Source organism: Myodes glareolus, chromosome 17 (assembly GCF_982192425.1).
Source record: "Myodes glareolus chromosome 17, mMyoGla1.1, whole genome shotgun sequence".
Lineage (NCBI taxonomy): Eukaryota > Metazoa > Chordata > Mammalia > Rodentia > Cricetidae > Myodes > Myodes glareolus.
The window spans coordinates 7,312,890-7,328,561 of NC_142042.1; the positions used below are offsets into that span (position 1 = coordinate 7,312,890).

General features: G+C 37.4%; 1 protein-coding gene across 2 annotated transcripts in view; it reads right to left on the reverse strand.

Annotated features, from left to right (window-relative positions):
• Adgrl4 (adhesion G protein-coupled receptor L4) overlaps positions 1-15,672 on the reverse strand; it is an 89,954-nt gene that overhangs the window by 26,982 nt on the left and 47,300 nt on the right. For both annotated transcript variants that reach the window (XM_048453605.3, XM_048453604.3), the window contains 8 exons: positions 11,883-12,032; positions 11,441-11,511; positions 10,122-10,301; positions 9,832-10,015; positions 8,505-8,621; positions 4,192-4,397; positions 2,954-3,130; positions 1,633-1,836 (listed from right to left, as the gene is read on the reverse strand). In XM_048453605.3, the coding sequence (XP_048309562.2) occupies positions 1,633-1,836; positions 2,954-3,130; positions 4,192-4,397; positions 8,505-8,621; positions 9,832-10,015; positions 10,122-10,301; positions 11,441-11,511; positions 11,883-12,032 (1,289 nt within the window). The remainder of the gene's footprint in view (positions 1-1,632; positions 1,837-2,953; positions 3,131-4,191; positions 4,398-8,504; positions 8,622-9,831; positions 10,016-10,121; positions 10,302-11,440; positions 11,512-11,882; positions 12,033-15,672) is intronic.

Genomic DNA, 15,672 nt, shown 5'->3' on the forward strand with positions numbered 1-15,672 from the left:
TATGGTCTTTCGCAAGAGCAATAAGTCTTTTAAGCAGTGAACCATCTCTCCAGCCCTTCTAGTTGGATTTTTAAGAACTAATAGAAAAGGCAGCTAGCCATAACTGATTAGCAATTGTAGTAACTAGTCATTTAGTAAATTTTAGTAATTTTAGTAAATTTAGTAATTAGTAAAATTAATAGTCTCTGTTACTGGAGAGGTCATACAGCATACTCACTTATTTCCCTTATTTAAACAATATAGGTAGTGGAGCAATGGCTAGGTGGTTAGGAGCACTGCTCTTAAAGGGGTCAAGACCATAATGGGAAAACCCACAGAAACAGCTGACCCAGTGCAAGTGGAAGCTCACTGACTCTGGACTGACAGCTGGGGAATCTGCATAACATCCATATAGGTCCTCTGAATGAGGGTGACAGTTGTGTGGCTTGGGCAGTTTGTGGAGTCATTGGCAGTGGAGCCAGTATTTTTCCAGAGTGCATGAACTGTCTCTTTGGAGTCTGTTCCTATGGAGGGATACCTTGCTCAACCTAGATACAGAGGGGAGGATCTTGGTCCTACCTTGAAGTGTTGTGACAGACTTTGGTGACTCCCTATGGAGGCCTCAGCCTCTCTGAAGAATCAGTGGGAGGGGTGGGGAGAAGGTGAGGAGAGCAGGAGGATGGGAGGGAGAGGGAACTGGAATTGCTATGCAAAATAAGATTGTTAAGAAACAAACAAAGAAAAATCAAACACTGTCTCTTGCAGCCTACAATGTATGGTTGCCAGCGCCCAAGGTAGCTCGTGACCATCTGTAACTACAATTCCAAGGGATCCGATGGCCTTTTCTGAATTCCTTGGGCACCAGGCCTGCAATTGGTACATATACATTCATGTAGGTAAAACACTCATAAAGTAAATAAAAATAAAAACATTAAAGCAGTATAATTCTGGCTGGTGCTGTTGTGTGAACTTCAGTGTTAATCACACCCTACACCAGTTCTGGGGCTACTGCCATCCCTTGGGTTACAGACATCCCAGTTGCCTAGAGACCAAGGAGGGTTCTTGTGATCAGAAAAGGATTCCTCAAAGGACTCCATGGCAACCATGATGTCTTTGAAGTGCACTGTTCTTCCTCTTTTGCTCCACTTAGGGTCAGACCTGTCTGCTGGCTCGGCCAGTCTGAAACTCCAATTTTCTGCCATGAGTACAACTTTTAATAAATGTGTTACATGTTTAACTCCATTATGGGGCCTGCTTCTGTGCAGATACAGGTTAATGAAATATGGAAGTCTTTGGTGAGGACCCAGTTCACACCACCTGTTTTGTGCTTACTCAATCCTAAAACAAACTGCTTTCACTTCTATTTAGTCCTTGCTTATTGTCCATACAAAACTAGGCGTTTCTGTGGTATAAAATTTTGGTTTTCCCAATAATCCACATAATGAAGGATTTTTTTCATTTAATACATTTTATGAGTATGTCGATTAGATATATTAGCATTATAAAAATCTAGAAAAGCTAAGCAATTATCTGGCATGTCTGACACTCTAAGACCTTTATTACAGTTCATATTTATGTTACTTGTTGGTTAGAAAACACTAGAGAAAATGAGAAGAAAGCACGGGGCAGGGTGGGAAGGAGCAGGTCACATACCTTGTTTGTATTGATGTTGATTCCAACAAGGAAAACTAGTTCTGCAAGGAAGAGGCTGCAGCAGAGGTTCTTGTGAATTGTGGTTCTGGTGCTTTGAATCTCGCTGAAGAACCAGAAGGTGAAAATGCACATGGCGAGACAAACCAATGAGATGATGATTCCGAGCTGAGTGATCCTTGTCAAGATAGTATAATCTTTAATTCCCTAAGGGCAAATAATAACAGCGCTGTTAAGAGGAAGACTGAGTGACTCATCAAAGGGACCACAATTCCTAATGAACTTCTCAGGGAAGCATTAATCAAAATGCTCATAAAATGTAAAAATAAAAATGTACATTTAGATGAGAAAAACTTGCACTTGGTATCCAGAGAACTCTGATATAAATCATGTAGCATGCTAACAGTGCTATAATTAGTGATTTTTTTTCCTCTAAGCACAGTATATATTAGTACATGCCTGAATAATGTTATCACCATCAGTTGCATGATATTGGAAAGGTAATTCATCATTGTAATGGGAAAATGGTTAATTAAAGCAGATTTATCAGTGGTAAGTCCAAGGCTTATGTCTATGAGGTGATTCATCTAAAACACATTAAACAAAGGTAAAAGAGAAACGGAATAAGTAGAATATCAAAATAGTGTATTTGGCACTGGAACGGAAATGTGCGGTTAATTTTTACATGAAGATCAGAAGTTTATCCTCCTTAACACTCTGGAAATTTCATCTTTATAATTGACACTACTTTAAACAAATGTATTTTGACACTTAATAAACTTCATGGATTATAAGTATTAATGGAAGCAAATCAATGACCTGATGAAAAATATGTATTAGAAGTATATTTACCTTAATTTTTTATGTTTGAAAAACTTCGTGGTTTTATGTTCTTAAAGATATATTGAGTAAAATAGTACCAAATTCTACCAGGTATCAAAATGACCCCATTATAAAGGAAAAGGTCTCTAGATACCATGGCACTAAACCGTGGGTAACTATAGAATATGCAAGATCTAGAGTAGTGAAAAGATGTTACCTTTAACAAGCAACCTAATAGATGTTATGAACCAGACAAGTCCTTGATAGGAAATAAACTGAAAATTCCTTACTATGCATATCCTAGAAGAGAAGGAAAGAAACAAAGGCAAAACCAAACCAAACCAAAATAAAAACCCAAGGTTTTCAATTCCAGTAAGCCTACAATTGGCTCCCACTAAAATATAGAAGGATCATTCTTTTTGATGATGTGAGAAAGAGAAAGAACAAGGACAATGAAGGATGATGGGCAGCTTTGTGAACACACAGCCCAAACTTGGCTTACAATGGAGGTACTGGAAGACATCAGAATCGCAAAGTGTGTCAGGTGACTACAGCGGCATGAGGTGTGGGTGTCATTCGAGTATGTCCGTTCACAGCCCTCAGAAGACCAGCTGCCATTCCTCATGTCATTGACCGAGTAGTTCCAAAAGGCACACTGTGTCCTGTACTTATCTGACACCTGAAAAATAGACATTCCACCTGTGAGACAATATCCATCAGCCCTGCTTTAGTTGTATTTAAAACGTCACTGATAGAATTAGCACCATGCTTAACATATAAACACAGGATCAGTGCTGATACAGGACACCTGTTCTTTTGCAGTAGATTTGAAATTTATATTGCAGCAATGCTACATACTTCTTCATTTTTGTAGAGTGATAATTTTTAATAAGTGAGATCATGTATATTTCAAACAAAAATTATCTGTCTTTATTCAGCAAATGCTTACTTTTTTATTGAACATTTGTCAATTGTATGCTAAAAAGACAATATTGACCAAAACACTGTGTATTTACTGTTGATCTTACATTCTACTTGTAAATAAAAAGATTATGAAGTGAGAAAAGCAAATGGGAAAGAAGAAGAAAATGGGATGGGAAAATCGAAGAGACTTTTCCTAGTACATGATGTCTAGTTATGTGGATACATTGTGTGTGCGTATGTGTGTGTGTGCGCGCGCACGTGCGTGTTAATATGACACAGCATGTTAACCATGTGGAAATTAGAAGACAACTCACAAGGGCAGTTTTCCCCTTCTGTAATGTCCATATGGTTCTGAAGGATAAATTCAGGGTTGCCAAGCTTTATTCACTGAACCGTTTCCACAAGCTCTTAAATAGCACTGTTACATCCTTAAAGCTATGGGCTTAGAAACTGCCAAAATTAATAATGTACTTAAAACAAAATGAGGGGATAGCTTCATCTTAGAATATCAAACATGTGACTCATTGACAGTGACAGGAAGCTTTGAGAAGAACTGTGAATGCATTTTTTTTTTTTTAAAAAAAACACTAGTTGAGTGTTGGAGTTGTAGTTCTTTGGTAGAGTACAAACACTGATCAGGAAAACGTGGGTTCTATTCTTATCACTGTAAAAGAAGGATCAAAACTATGTTATCTGCTTTGTTTAATTTTCAATATGCTTTCTCTCTGTACCTTACATATAATTCAAGTAATGTCACCAAAGCTTATTCCAATTCACTGAATGCACAACAATTTTAACTAACTCTAGGCAACTTACCTTTCCATGACTTAGTGTGAATGTAATTTTCTCAAGTTCATACAGTGTGGGTGGATTTGAGCTAATTGAGGCAGAAATCACTGAAGAAATGACTTTTTCCTTTTCTTCAGAATTATCATCATCTTGAGAGTCCGGTAAGAAGTCATCAGATGGGGAAAGCAAGGGGCCAACATTCTTATAGCACAGGAATGCAACCACGACACTGCCTGTCAATCAAATAAATGTAGTCGGTGGGCTCACAAAATGAAAGTGCACTAAAGCTCTTAACACAGAGAGACTGAGTAGATGACAGGTATACTCCACAGAAATCATGAAAACCCTGACTGGAATGTGAAGTACAACATCCTGTGTATGCATTATCAGATTATATTCCTGTCTGACATTTGACCTCTGAACTATTATGGCATCACCTTTTCACAAACTTTGGTTGGATGAAAAGTATTCCTAGATGAATTGAGAGCCTGATCCTAACAGAGAACCAGAATTTGAGACATATCCACCCCCAAAGGAGGAAGCTTTAATTCATGTACAAATGAACTGGACTAAAGAGGGTGGAGAACTAGTTGAGCTGAGACACTCCTCTGAGGCCAACCGTGTAATCACTGCAATGCTGCCTCCTCATGTCCAACACTTCAGTTCTGTGGAGCCAGAGGAGCCACATTTTACCTTACCACTGTTGAAATGCAGTATCGGAATAAAACCCACGGCTGAAGATCACAAACATAAAGGCTGATATTGTCATGAGAAAGCACTGTGATCACAGAACTGGCTGCCTCCACACCACACTGAAAAGTGGCATTCCTTCCACATAGTCTTGGGAGGTCTAGCTTCCAAATTACATAACTGTTCATTTTAATTATTACAAGCCATATTTAACCTAGAGACATCACATGATCTTTCTTTGCCCTACTATCTATCTAGCTTGAAAGACATCTATCTATCCATGAAACCTATAGGTATTAATCCATGTGGTGATCAAACTTGCTTGTCAACACCTATGGAAGAGGGAGCCTCAGCTGAGGAAACGCTTTGATTAGATTCACCCGTGAGCATGTCTTTGAGGCATTTTCTGGAATGCTAATTAATGTAAGATGGACCAGCCCATGGTGGGCCATGCTGTCACCGGTGGGTTATGTCTGGGCTGTGAGATGAAGGCAGCGGTACAGAAGCCTGAGAAGGAGCCAATAGAAAGAGTTCCTCCACCGTTTCTCTTTTGCTGTTGTCACTAGGTTTTCTCTTGGCTTCTTCTCATGAGGAGAAGCCAAGAGAAACTATTGACTATAACCTGTCAGTCAAATCAACTCTTTTCTCATCCCAGTTACTTTTGGCCAGTATCACAGCATCCTAACCAGAGCCGTCTGATGTATTTGGGCTAGTGATAGCAAAACTCTTAGAAACGATTATGATGCTAATGTTTTCTGTCGGAGGAAGAACTGAAAATTTCAGGAAGCATGAAGTCCACTTAGGGGGATGGTTACTTTCTAGGGGTCAGAGTGAGAAGTGCCCAATTCACATAAAAAGCTGGTTTAAAAAAACATCGTTAAACTATTTTTTATTAATTACTGATACCTAAACTCATATTTCAAAAGCATCAGTTTGTGATTTTGGATAAGGGGTGTCATAGAAACCCCCTAAATCCCCATGGTATGTCCCATGTCCTTAATGAATATTCTTTCAGCTTTTCCCTGGCATTCTTAACCTTTCCAGTTTCTTGTTGTTTTTATGACTAATTGACCTTTGAGCTTCCTTATCAGTTGTAAGCTTGAGTGTGAAATGTTACCTAATCAGTTGTGCTGGTGGGGGTATCTTGATGGCTAGAGAGCATTTAGGAGATGCTCTCTGCCTTGGAAGGAGTAGCTTGCTAGGCCTGAAGTGTTAAAGGTTCCTGTTACTCCCAATTCCATCATCCTGCTTTCTCTACTTCGTGGTCTTTGGGATGTATGAAATTTTCTATCTACTCTGCTTCCCTTTGCCATTAACCCTTCTATGCCTATCCCCTCCCTTGCTCTCATGATGGACTGACTCCTAAACTGTAAGCCAAAGAAATCTTGCCTCTTGGAAGTTTCCCTGGCAGATATTCTGTAACCAATGCAACAAATCTGTACTTTCTACTAAAAAATAAGGCTCATTCACCAACAAAAGGGATTGCAGATGTGGACTATTTGAAAAAAGACTATATCATTTCATACTGAATTCCATCTGCTCTCATTTTTTTTGCTTATGATGTTTTTGCTTTTTTTATCATGTACTTTTTCTATATTCTGTTAGCATATCTTTTTTCTAAGAACAAAAAAACAGTATTTCATTCAATGTCTAGAACAAATATGTATTCATTTAGTATTAATTCATTTATTCATTTATATATATGACTTATATATGTCATATATATATATATGTCAAATATATATATTTGTTAGTAGCTATTTTCTTTTAGATTCATTTAGTTTTCTTTCTTTCTTTTTCCTGTTGGAATACTACCAGTCAATTTTACCCCAGCATTGCAATCATGCTTTGCAACTGAGATTACTAGAAAACCATCTGGGTGAAAAAGTTAAATTTCAAGAGTAAGTTTCCAATATACACCATACAGTGAACTTCTTAGAGACCCTTGTTCCTAAATGGCTTCATGCTCTGGTTTTTTTTTTTTTTTTGAGTATTCTAAATGATCTCAGCAGGACATTTTTCAGGAGTCTGTTTGGGCATCTGATTATTATCCCAATTTTACAAATACTTAAAAGAAAATAGGTAGAATTCCTTAGTAGAAGTCCATTATGCCTTTATCGCAAAGCCATGGTTCAGAGTACTGAGCCTCATCTTGTCACCCTAGCACAAACCTACCACAGTTCTGAATTCAGCTCACAAAACAGTGTAAAGCCGTCTGTGCTGCACGATCCCTCTGCATTCTTATTGATGGCATCCTGTGTCTTTTCTAATGAATTTAACAAGCAAAATCTCACACAGACGTTACTGGAAGGTGAGATCAGTTTGCACATTCGCCCTTTCTTCTAAGATTCAACCTTGAGGAAAAGACATTTTCTCATTCTGCCGTATTGAGATCTGATATTATCATCTCTTTCAACTGTCCATTTGTGTGTGCCATCATTAAACATAACAAATCTACCATACAATCAGCCAGTATCGCTCTGAGATTTTAATTCTGTGACAGTTTCAACATTTGTCACCATAATAGGTATTTTCAATGTGTTTTCTACAACTTCTAAACACTATTCAAATTGTCTTTCAAATTTCAATTGTTTCCCAGGTTCTGTGGATACGTTCATAAATATTATATGTACGCTTTGTTGATTACAGTATGGTTTAGTAGCATATGAGCAAAGGGTTCAGTGGTATTACATCTTGGTTATTTTTCATTTGTTTTGTAACTATGTGTTTCTCACTTTGATCAGAAAATAAATAATGGTGAGAATAAAGAATAGAGAAAAAAAGTCCTAAGCGGTGGAAAACAAAATGAAATGAAGCAAAACTGAGAATAATATCATGGGGTTAGCTTTTAGGACGGTCATTAAAAATAAATTCTAGGTGTTCATAAAGCAGTTTCTGTATGTATGTAGAGTTTTCATCTGTATTTATGGTTATCCACACATTAGGATTATCCATACATTCCTTGTGAAAAGGCTCCAATTCATGTTTACCCTCACACCTGCCTTGACCTGTGAGCGAACAACTAGAGCAGAACATACATGATAGGGATAATTTTCTGGGCACGTTACTCCAAGAGCCGATGAATGGTAACATACAGTGAAACAGTAACCACTTGCTTGACTCCAGTTAGGTGACAAGGAAAAGCTTGTTGAATTGATTTCTTTATTAACTTCTTTCTTTCTTGTAATTCTCTAAACTATTTGCTGATAAACATGAAGACAAATCCATTAACTTCGCACCTTAGTTCCATTATCTACCAAATGAGATTGTTAAATTAGATAACCACTAAACTGCTTGCTACTAGAGTTTTAATTTTTGAAAAGTTTTATTTGGCTTAGAGTTTACTGTACAAAAGCCAAGGAATGATGACTACAAAGAGAAGTCTAAGCCTAAGCTGTAACTGATCACTTAAAAAAAAACCATATCTCTTCATGAAACCACAAATTTGGTTTTCATGGTGAAGAAACAAGATATTATTGGTTAGATTTTTCCTCACATAGTCATGTCAGAATCTCAAGATTCAAGATGGATATTCTGCATATGAACTTAAAATATTTCTATAGGAAATTACATTATAACCTTGACACAGCCAAGTGCAGATTAGTATTTATTAGAACTACATGAATATGTATAAGATGTTAAAGTCCTACCAGTGGTGTCGGATGGAGTTTTTCTCTTTGGGAATATTCTTACATAGCCTCCGTCCACATCCATGTGGGGATGAGCATGCTTCATGTGATTTGAATCAAAAACGAAAACCTTGAGAGCTGAAAAGATACCATGGGAAAAAAAAGAAATATTATAAAATTAGTTTAACCAGTGTAATTTTTAAAACTAGAGACAACTGCATTGAATACTAATTTATTTTAGCTTTTGGCAATACAGTACACAACCTAAAAACTGAGAAAACTAGGGTATTTTGTTGGCTTTTTTGTTTTCATGCATGACTGAACCCATGGTCTAGTCTTGAATGGGTTAAAATCAAAACTAAAATTTCTACACCTGCAGACGCATCCACACACCATTCCTAGAGCAATATCGACTACACGGTCTTCTGTCTAACCAACTCACTGTCTACAGGCTGCATTCACCCAGGAAAGCTACGACTATGGCATCATACGAAATAACAAACTTAGTTAAACCTTAAGATTTTTTTTGAGATTATTTTTACTCAAGTGTGAACTTCATAGATGACAAGGTCTTGCCTCAATGTCAAAATTGGACGTGTCTGTTAGACTATTTGTAATTTAAATGCAACTTGCTGTCTAAAGATTGGGAGGATTAAATGTTTGAGTAGTAATTCCCTCTTGGGGTACATTAGCACTTCTTTTATGCAGAAATATAGAAATATAGTGTGCCTACATATTAATCTTATCATTTTCACTTTTAATTTGGGTAACTGGTGAATATCAATGAGATCATCATTATGTCAATATGCTATCGCATAGCGGGACATTCAATACAGACACATGTAATGATTGCTTAATAAAACATACTTTGTTTCTTCAGAAAAATTTTATAACCATCCACAACTTTATATATAATTTTGTTTTTTTTTCAGTAAACTGCATGAAGCAGGAAACCCTACTTTATTATTGTAATGGCCACATGTTATACGACAAGGCTAAAGAGAAATTTAAACATACTATACCCATAATTTCTGATATAGAAATTATGGTTTAAGGTCAGGAGCTCATGGGGTGAGTATGACAAGGGAATGTTATCTTCTGCAAGCTTTCATGCTACACAGTTGACGAACAGAAAAAACGGGGCAATGTAAGACAGAGGGAGCATCTATGTAGTCAGTTTTTCCTAGCACAGTTCTTCATTCACATTGCTCTGGTAATATGAACCGCCATTCATTTCTGCATTGACAAATCTGTGTGCAATTTTATAGCAGTTAAAGAACCATGCCTTTACTGTCTTGTTTGGTAAACACCGCTGCTTTGAAGCGAACCATTTACCTTCACACCTTACCCACATCAGTAGCGTTCATATCAAACTGAGTAGCCTTTTGGAAGTTCTGAGAGATTCCTAAGGTGACAAGCTCAGCAGTGTGCAAGAGTTTTGTGAGATGAAGTCGTCTATGATTTGTAGGCAATTGGTCCCAAATTTTAAGTGTGTTCTTTTGAACAAAATTATTGATGGTTTTTACAAATTCCTATTTAAGGAAAAACATGCCTTTAAAAATATTGTAATATCACACTGAACAGAAGTATAGGAAACAACCTAAAGATCAGCTATACTACAGATTTAAACGTACTCACAATAAGAGTTGAATTGAAACGATCATCTTTGGATGAAGTGCTGCTGTTCATGTAGCCTAGTAATGGAGATGATTCAGCCAGTACCTCTATGTATGTGATTATATCCACAGATGAGAGCTCACCCTCAGAATTTCTATAGATTTCCTGTAGTAAAGCCTTCTGTTCCTTTATGGGTTCAATCTGAGAAAAAAAAAATGAGATCAGAAAAAGAGAATCAGATTTCTGGGGGAGAATTTTCAGAATAAGATTTATGGGGTTGGGAATATGGTTCAGTGAGTAAAACACTTGACATTTAAGTTTGAGGACCAGCCTTCAGATATACAGAATCTGTTTAAAAACACTGTGTGTGGCAGCCGGCCTGTAATCCCAGTGATTTGCAGAAAGACAGACGATCCCTGGGGCAAACTATCTAGCTAGTCTAGTCTGTGATCACTGGGAGAGAGAGAGAGGGAGAGAGAGGGGGAGAGAGAGATAGTGAGAGTGAGAGAGAGAGTGAGAGAGAGAGAGAGAGACTCCATAACTAAGGAAAGTTATTGAGGAGGTCATTTAACATCAGCATCTGGCTTCCACCTGCACATGGAAGTCACATACATGAACACACAAACAACTAGAAAGGCTTTATTATACTTCAGAAACACACAGAACATATTTGAATGGATAATTTATAGAGTAATTTTGAAAATAACTTCCTAGGATATAATATAAAATTATATCCTAGCCAGAGAACCTACTCAATATTTAAATCTACTAGTTCATATAAGTCTGGATATCATAAGTCAGAAATTTTGATTCAATAACCTGAATCAGATTGCTTCCCACCGAAGCGTTCCTCGGTACATGATGAAATGGAAACACGCCTTGGCTGAAAGTTCTCTCCTCAGAGTTTGGTTCCCCCATTCAATCACAGAACAACAATTTTATGAATGTCCTACTTTACTTGATCTTTGAAGTGTTCACTTTGAAGTGCAAAATCTAGTTGCATTTCACTGCATCTCCTTAGAATGTGGGACTGGGATTGAGCCAATGTGTGTTTTTACCATTTTACTCAACAACTTCTTTTTATGTTGAAAATAATTTTCCAGTATGCCAAATAATGAAAAAAATAACACTATCTCAAGAGGATAAACTCTTCCACAGGGCTTTGGAATGTTTCAAATTAATCCTATATGCATTGTAAATAATACTTGGATGGTTGTATGCAAAGAACTTCAGTTTTGCATGGGATTCAGCTGTTGATGCTTTCATATAGGACTTTGGTAGCTCTCACTGAGATCAAAACGTCAAAGTAAAATATATTTCAACCTAAAGTGTCTACTTACTCTTTTTAAGGTTTTATGAACGTTTGCAGCAATGCAGGCATGCTCTAAGTGGCAATTTGAATTCACACTTTCTGTTGAAAAGAAAAGACATTCCACAGTGAGTCTACAAACCATTGCATCCTAAGGTGATTGTGCTGACTTGAATGATTTTGTGCACTTAAACCTAAAAGTACATTCTTTAACACGGGAGATTCCATCACAGCTCCAGAATATATCATGTCCCACGGAAAGTGGAAGAATGTAGTCTAAAGAAGAGGGAATGAATGCGAACCACATAAACACGCTGCTTCCACCTCCCACTAAATGAAACAATGCGCCTTTCTTAATTTATTTTGTCAGTCTTAGTGAATCTTGCCACAGAGCTGGGAAATGTAGCTCTTCGATTCTTCACGAATGTGTGGTAAGTATTTTATATGCTTTAAGAATGAAGGTTCTAAATCACCTTGGCAGTAAGAGCCGTCATTAGGTGTGAAGGGCGATTTCCCCGTGGAGGTCTGATAACCTTCCCTGCAGAAGCAGTTAAATCCTCCGTTCACATTTTCACATATGGCGTGGTCACCGCAGACAGCCGACTCACTGCATTCATCTATATCTGCAAATATATCAAAACGTAATCTCTTAAATTACTGTTCTTTTACTTGCTTGTTTCCTGATAACAATATGGCATACAGTTAGTGATTTCCTATGAACTGATACAGGGAAGCAGGGAAAATCCCACCATTTGGGGAAACAGAATAAACGTGGCTACAGGCATTTCATAACTCCGATTCGGCCAATACATTCTGACAGGGTACTGAAAATGTTATTCATGGGCCACACTCTCAGATTGTTTTCTGAGTAGCATGATTTGTCAACAAGATCAGTAAATCTATTCCCATCATCTAAGATGTACCAGTTATTCTAATTTAATAAAGACCCATTTTTCAAAGTGCACTTAAAATTATTTGCCTGCTAGTCTTCGGCTAAGCAGATGATAACTCCGTTTAAAGTGTTCTTTTGATGAAGATGGGCTCACTTTCACGTCAAGGCTTCATCTCTGTGTGTGAGCTAACCGAAAACTAGGGTCCAGCACATTATGTTTTCCATCTCCCTTAAGATTTATCATGACTGATTACCTTTGTTCATATTACATTTGGATGATGATTCTAATATGCAATCATCATAGTTGAGTATGGATGAAGAAATAAATTGTGCAGAATTAAGTCTGAGGTTTTCAGTAGCTATATATTGACACTGTAATAAAGGTGCTGGGTTTTTAGGCTCACATCATTTATATTCTTAATTTAAAATTTTACACACTGCAATGAAATGTGCCTTAAAGTTATAAATACAATATAAATACACTGCCAGGTTGGGGAATGATTCCAAGGAACTGACTAGTCCAGATCATTACCTCAAATTAATGCAAAGGTTGTGTGTGTGTGTGTGTGTGTGTGTGTGTGTGTGTGTGTGTGTTTGTAGTCCAGTTCTGGCATCTTAGAAACACTTTCTATTAGATTAATGAATGAACCTGAAATTTTAATTTATGGTTCAATTATGAAAATAACAAGATGGCATGGTACCATTTTCCAGTGTAAGAAGGAAGGGAGCTATTAAAGTCTAATTTAAAATGTCATCAGGCTGTTGTCTCAAATTCAGCTGTTCCTAATTCTTTTACTTAAAAACGCAGTGAAGGCACAGGAAAACACATGACTCAAGCCACGGAACAGAAAGTCAGCACAAAGCCTCTTGCTAGGTTCTTAATGAACTTTATGTTAGCTAGAAAGGTGATATACTAGATTATAAAGGACATTACCAGAGGGAAAGGCTAGAAAATCATTGTGTTGATGACGTCTACGTATCTGTGATGTGTAATGTCTAGAAAGCTGGGTGTGCAGCCTGTAAAGGAACACCCTCCTCATTTATTTTAACTTGCATATATGTTGTTCAAAAACTGTCATATTAATGTGTCATATTAATGTGTCAAAAACACATATTAATGCTTACTAACTGAAAACAGAAAAAGCTATGGAATGTTGGCTACTGCATGGAGGACCCATACACCCACACTTTCTAAGCCACAAAGAAGGTGAAAGGAATGAGGCAAGGGTGCAGCCAATGCCAATCAAGTGTCTTTTACTCTTGTGTTGAGATAGGGTTCTCACAACGCTGGTCTGGGGTTCACTGTGCAGCCCTTGAGTTCATGACACTCTTGCTTTCAGGTTCTTCTAAGTTCAGTGTTTCAGGCCACCATACATGTCACCAAAGAGCCCTCCTCTGCCAGGACTGTTTCAGAAGCATACGTTGCACTCCAGTGGGAAAATAACCTGATCAAGGCTGTGTGCAGACCAATTAAGTATCACAAACAGAACAAATTATTTCCCGGGCGGGGCAATTAATATATTCTTTGTCTATCATGTTAGAGACTTTGTAGGAATTGATTTCTTAAATGTGCAGCATTATCATGAACCATATCCAACACCAACCTATGAACAAAATGAAAAGTTCCTTCATAAATTCAGCTCTCTCCATCCTTCCACACAGTGGGTTTAAACACACTTGGTGATTGTACCTTACTATTACATTTCTTTCCCATGTTTCTATTGTGCTGGTTTGGTTCTATGTTGTATGTTGGTTTTATTTCTCTCTCTCTCTCTCTCTCTCTCTCTCTCTCTCTCTCTCTGAAGAAAATATTCACTTTCTAAATATTTCACACATTTATACACTATACCTTGATCATACCCACTTGACTCCTCACCAAAATTCTCCATCATACTTCTCTCCCAACTTTCTCTCTCTCTCTCTCTCTCTCTCTCTCTCTCTCTCTCTCTCTCTCTCTCTGTCTGTCTGTCTTTCTTCTTTCTCCCTCTCCCATTCTTAATTCTTTTTGCAAATTTTATCCAACTGAATCCAATTAGTGCTGCTATGTCTGTATGGGTGTGGGCCATCCTTTGGCCTCAAACCTATCAGGGGTCAAACTCCTAAAGAAAAGAGACTTATCCTCCTTCAGCAGCCATGAACTACCAATATCTCTTCAGACAGGGACCAGAATTCTGGAGGCCCTCCCCAATCCACGGTGGAATTTTAAACTGGCTGAATTTTGTAGGAGTCTTATGCAGGCAACCATAGCTGCTGTGGGTTTGCATGTGCAACAGCCCTGCACATGCAGCATTTCAGAGCATCTATTCTTCGATGGTTTCATCATGCTTCTAGCTTATCTAGGTTATTCATCCTCTCATCTTCTTATTTCACTCCATAATTCTTCCCCAAAACAAGTTACCCTCTCATTACCATTTTGTTTGGTTCTTGATTTTGTTTTGTGATTATTCTTTTAAAACTTTGATTTGTTTAACCTTGGGATAGGAATGTAGCTCATTGATACAAATGTGTAGTATTTTATATGGTTTAAGATTGAAAGATATATCTACATCTACATCTATATCTATATCTATATCTATATCTATATCTATATCTATATCTATATCTATATCTATATCTATATCTATATCTATATCTGTGTATCACCTTGGCAGTAAAATTATCATTAGGTATGAACTGTGACTTTTCTGTAATTAAATCCTCCATTCACATTTTTACCAACAGGGTGATTATTGCAGATAGAAAACTCACTGAATTCATCTTTATCTGCAAATATTTTAAAAAGTATTTTCTTAATTCGTGTTCAAAAGTAAAATCAAGTAAAAACTTGCTTGCTTCCTGATTACACTATTATATATGGTTAGTGATTTCATATCAAAAGATAAGGGAAAGAGGAGAGTTATCCCCTATAACTCACTGAGAAGCAACTCCCCAGTCACTACACCCATGAAGACAAGGACTCCTCTTCCCTCTATAGCTTTCAGCTGCCAGCAGCTTCCTAAGGAGGGGCTGGCGCCCAGAAGCCTTTCCTCTGTTCTTATCTGAATGTTGACGCCCATGGTCCTATGCAGCCCCTAAGTAGGGTTATCCGAGTTCATGGGTGCCATGGCCACTGGAGTCCTGGCTTTACTTGATGGATTCCCAGTGCTCTTCCCTCAGATTGCTGCCTTCCCACTATCATGAGCCAAATCAAGCATTTCTGCTCCTGAATTTATTGAATGAAAATATGATGATCTAAGAATGGTAGCAATGGTAGTAGTGTCCTTGGGGTGCTAGCACTCAAGATTAAGCTCATGCAAAGTTTTTATACTTAGTATCTGTATTTTATGGCATAACATTATTTATCCCATCAAACTAATGTTTCTTAAACTTTA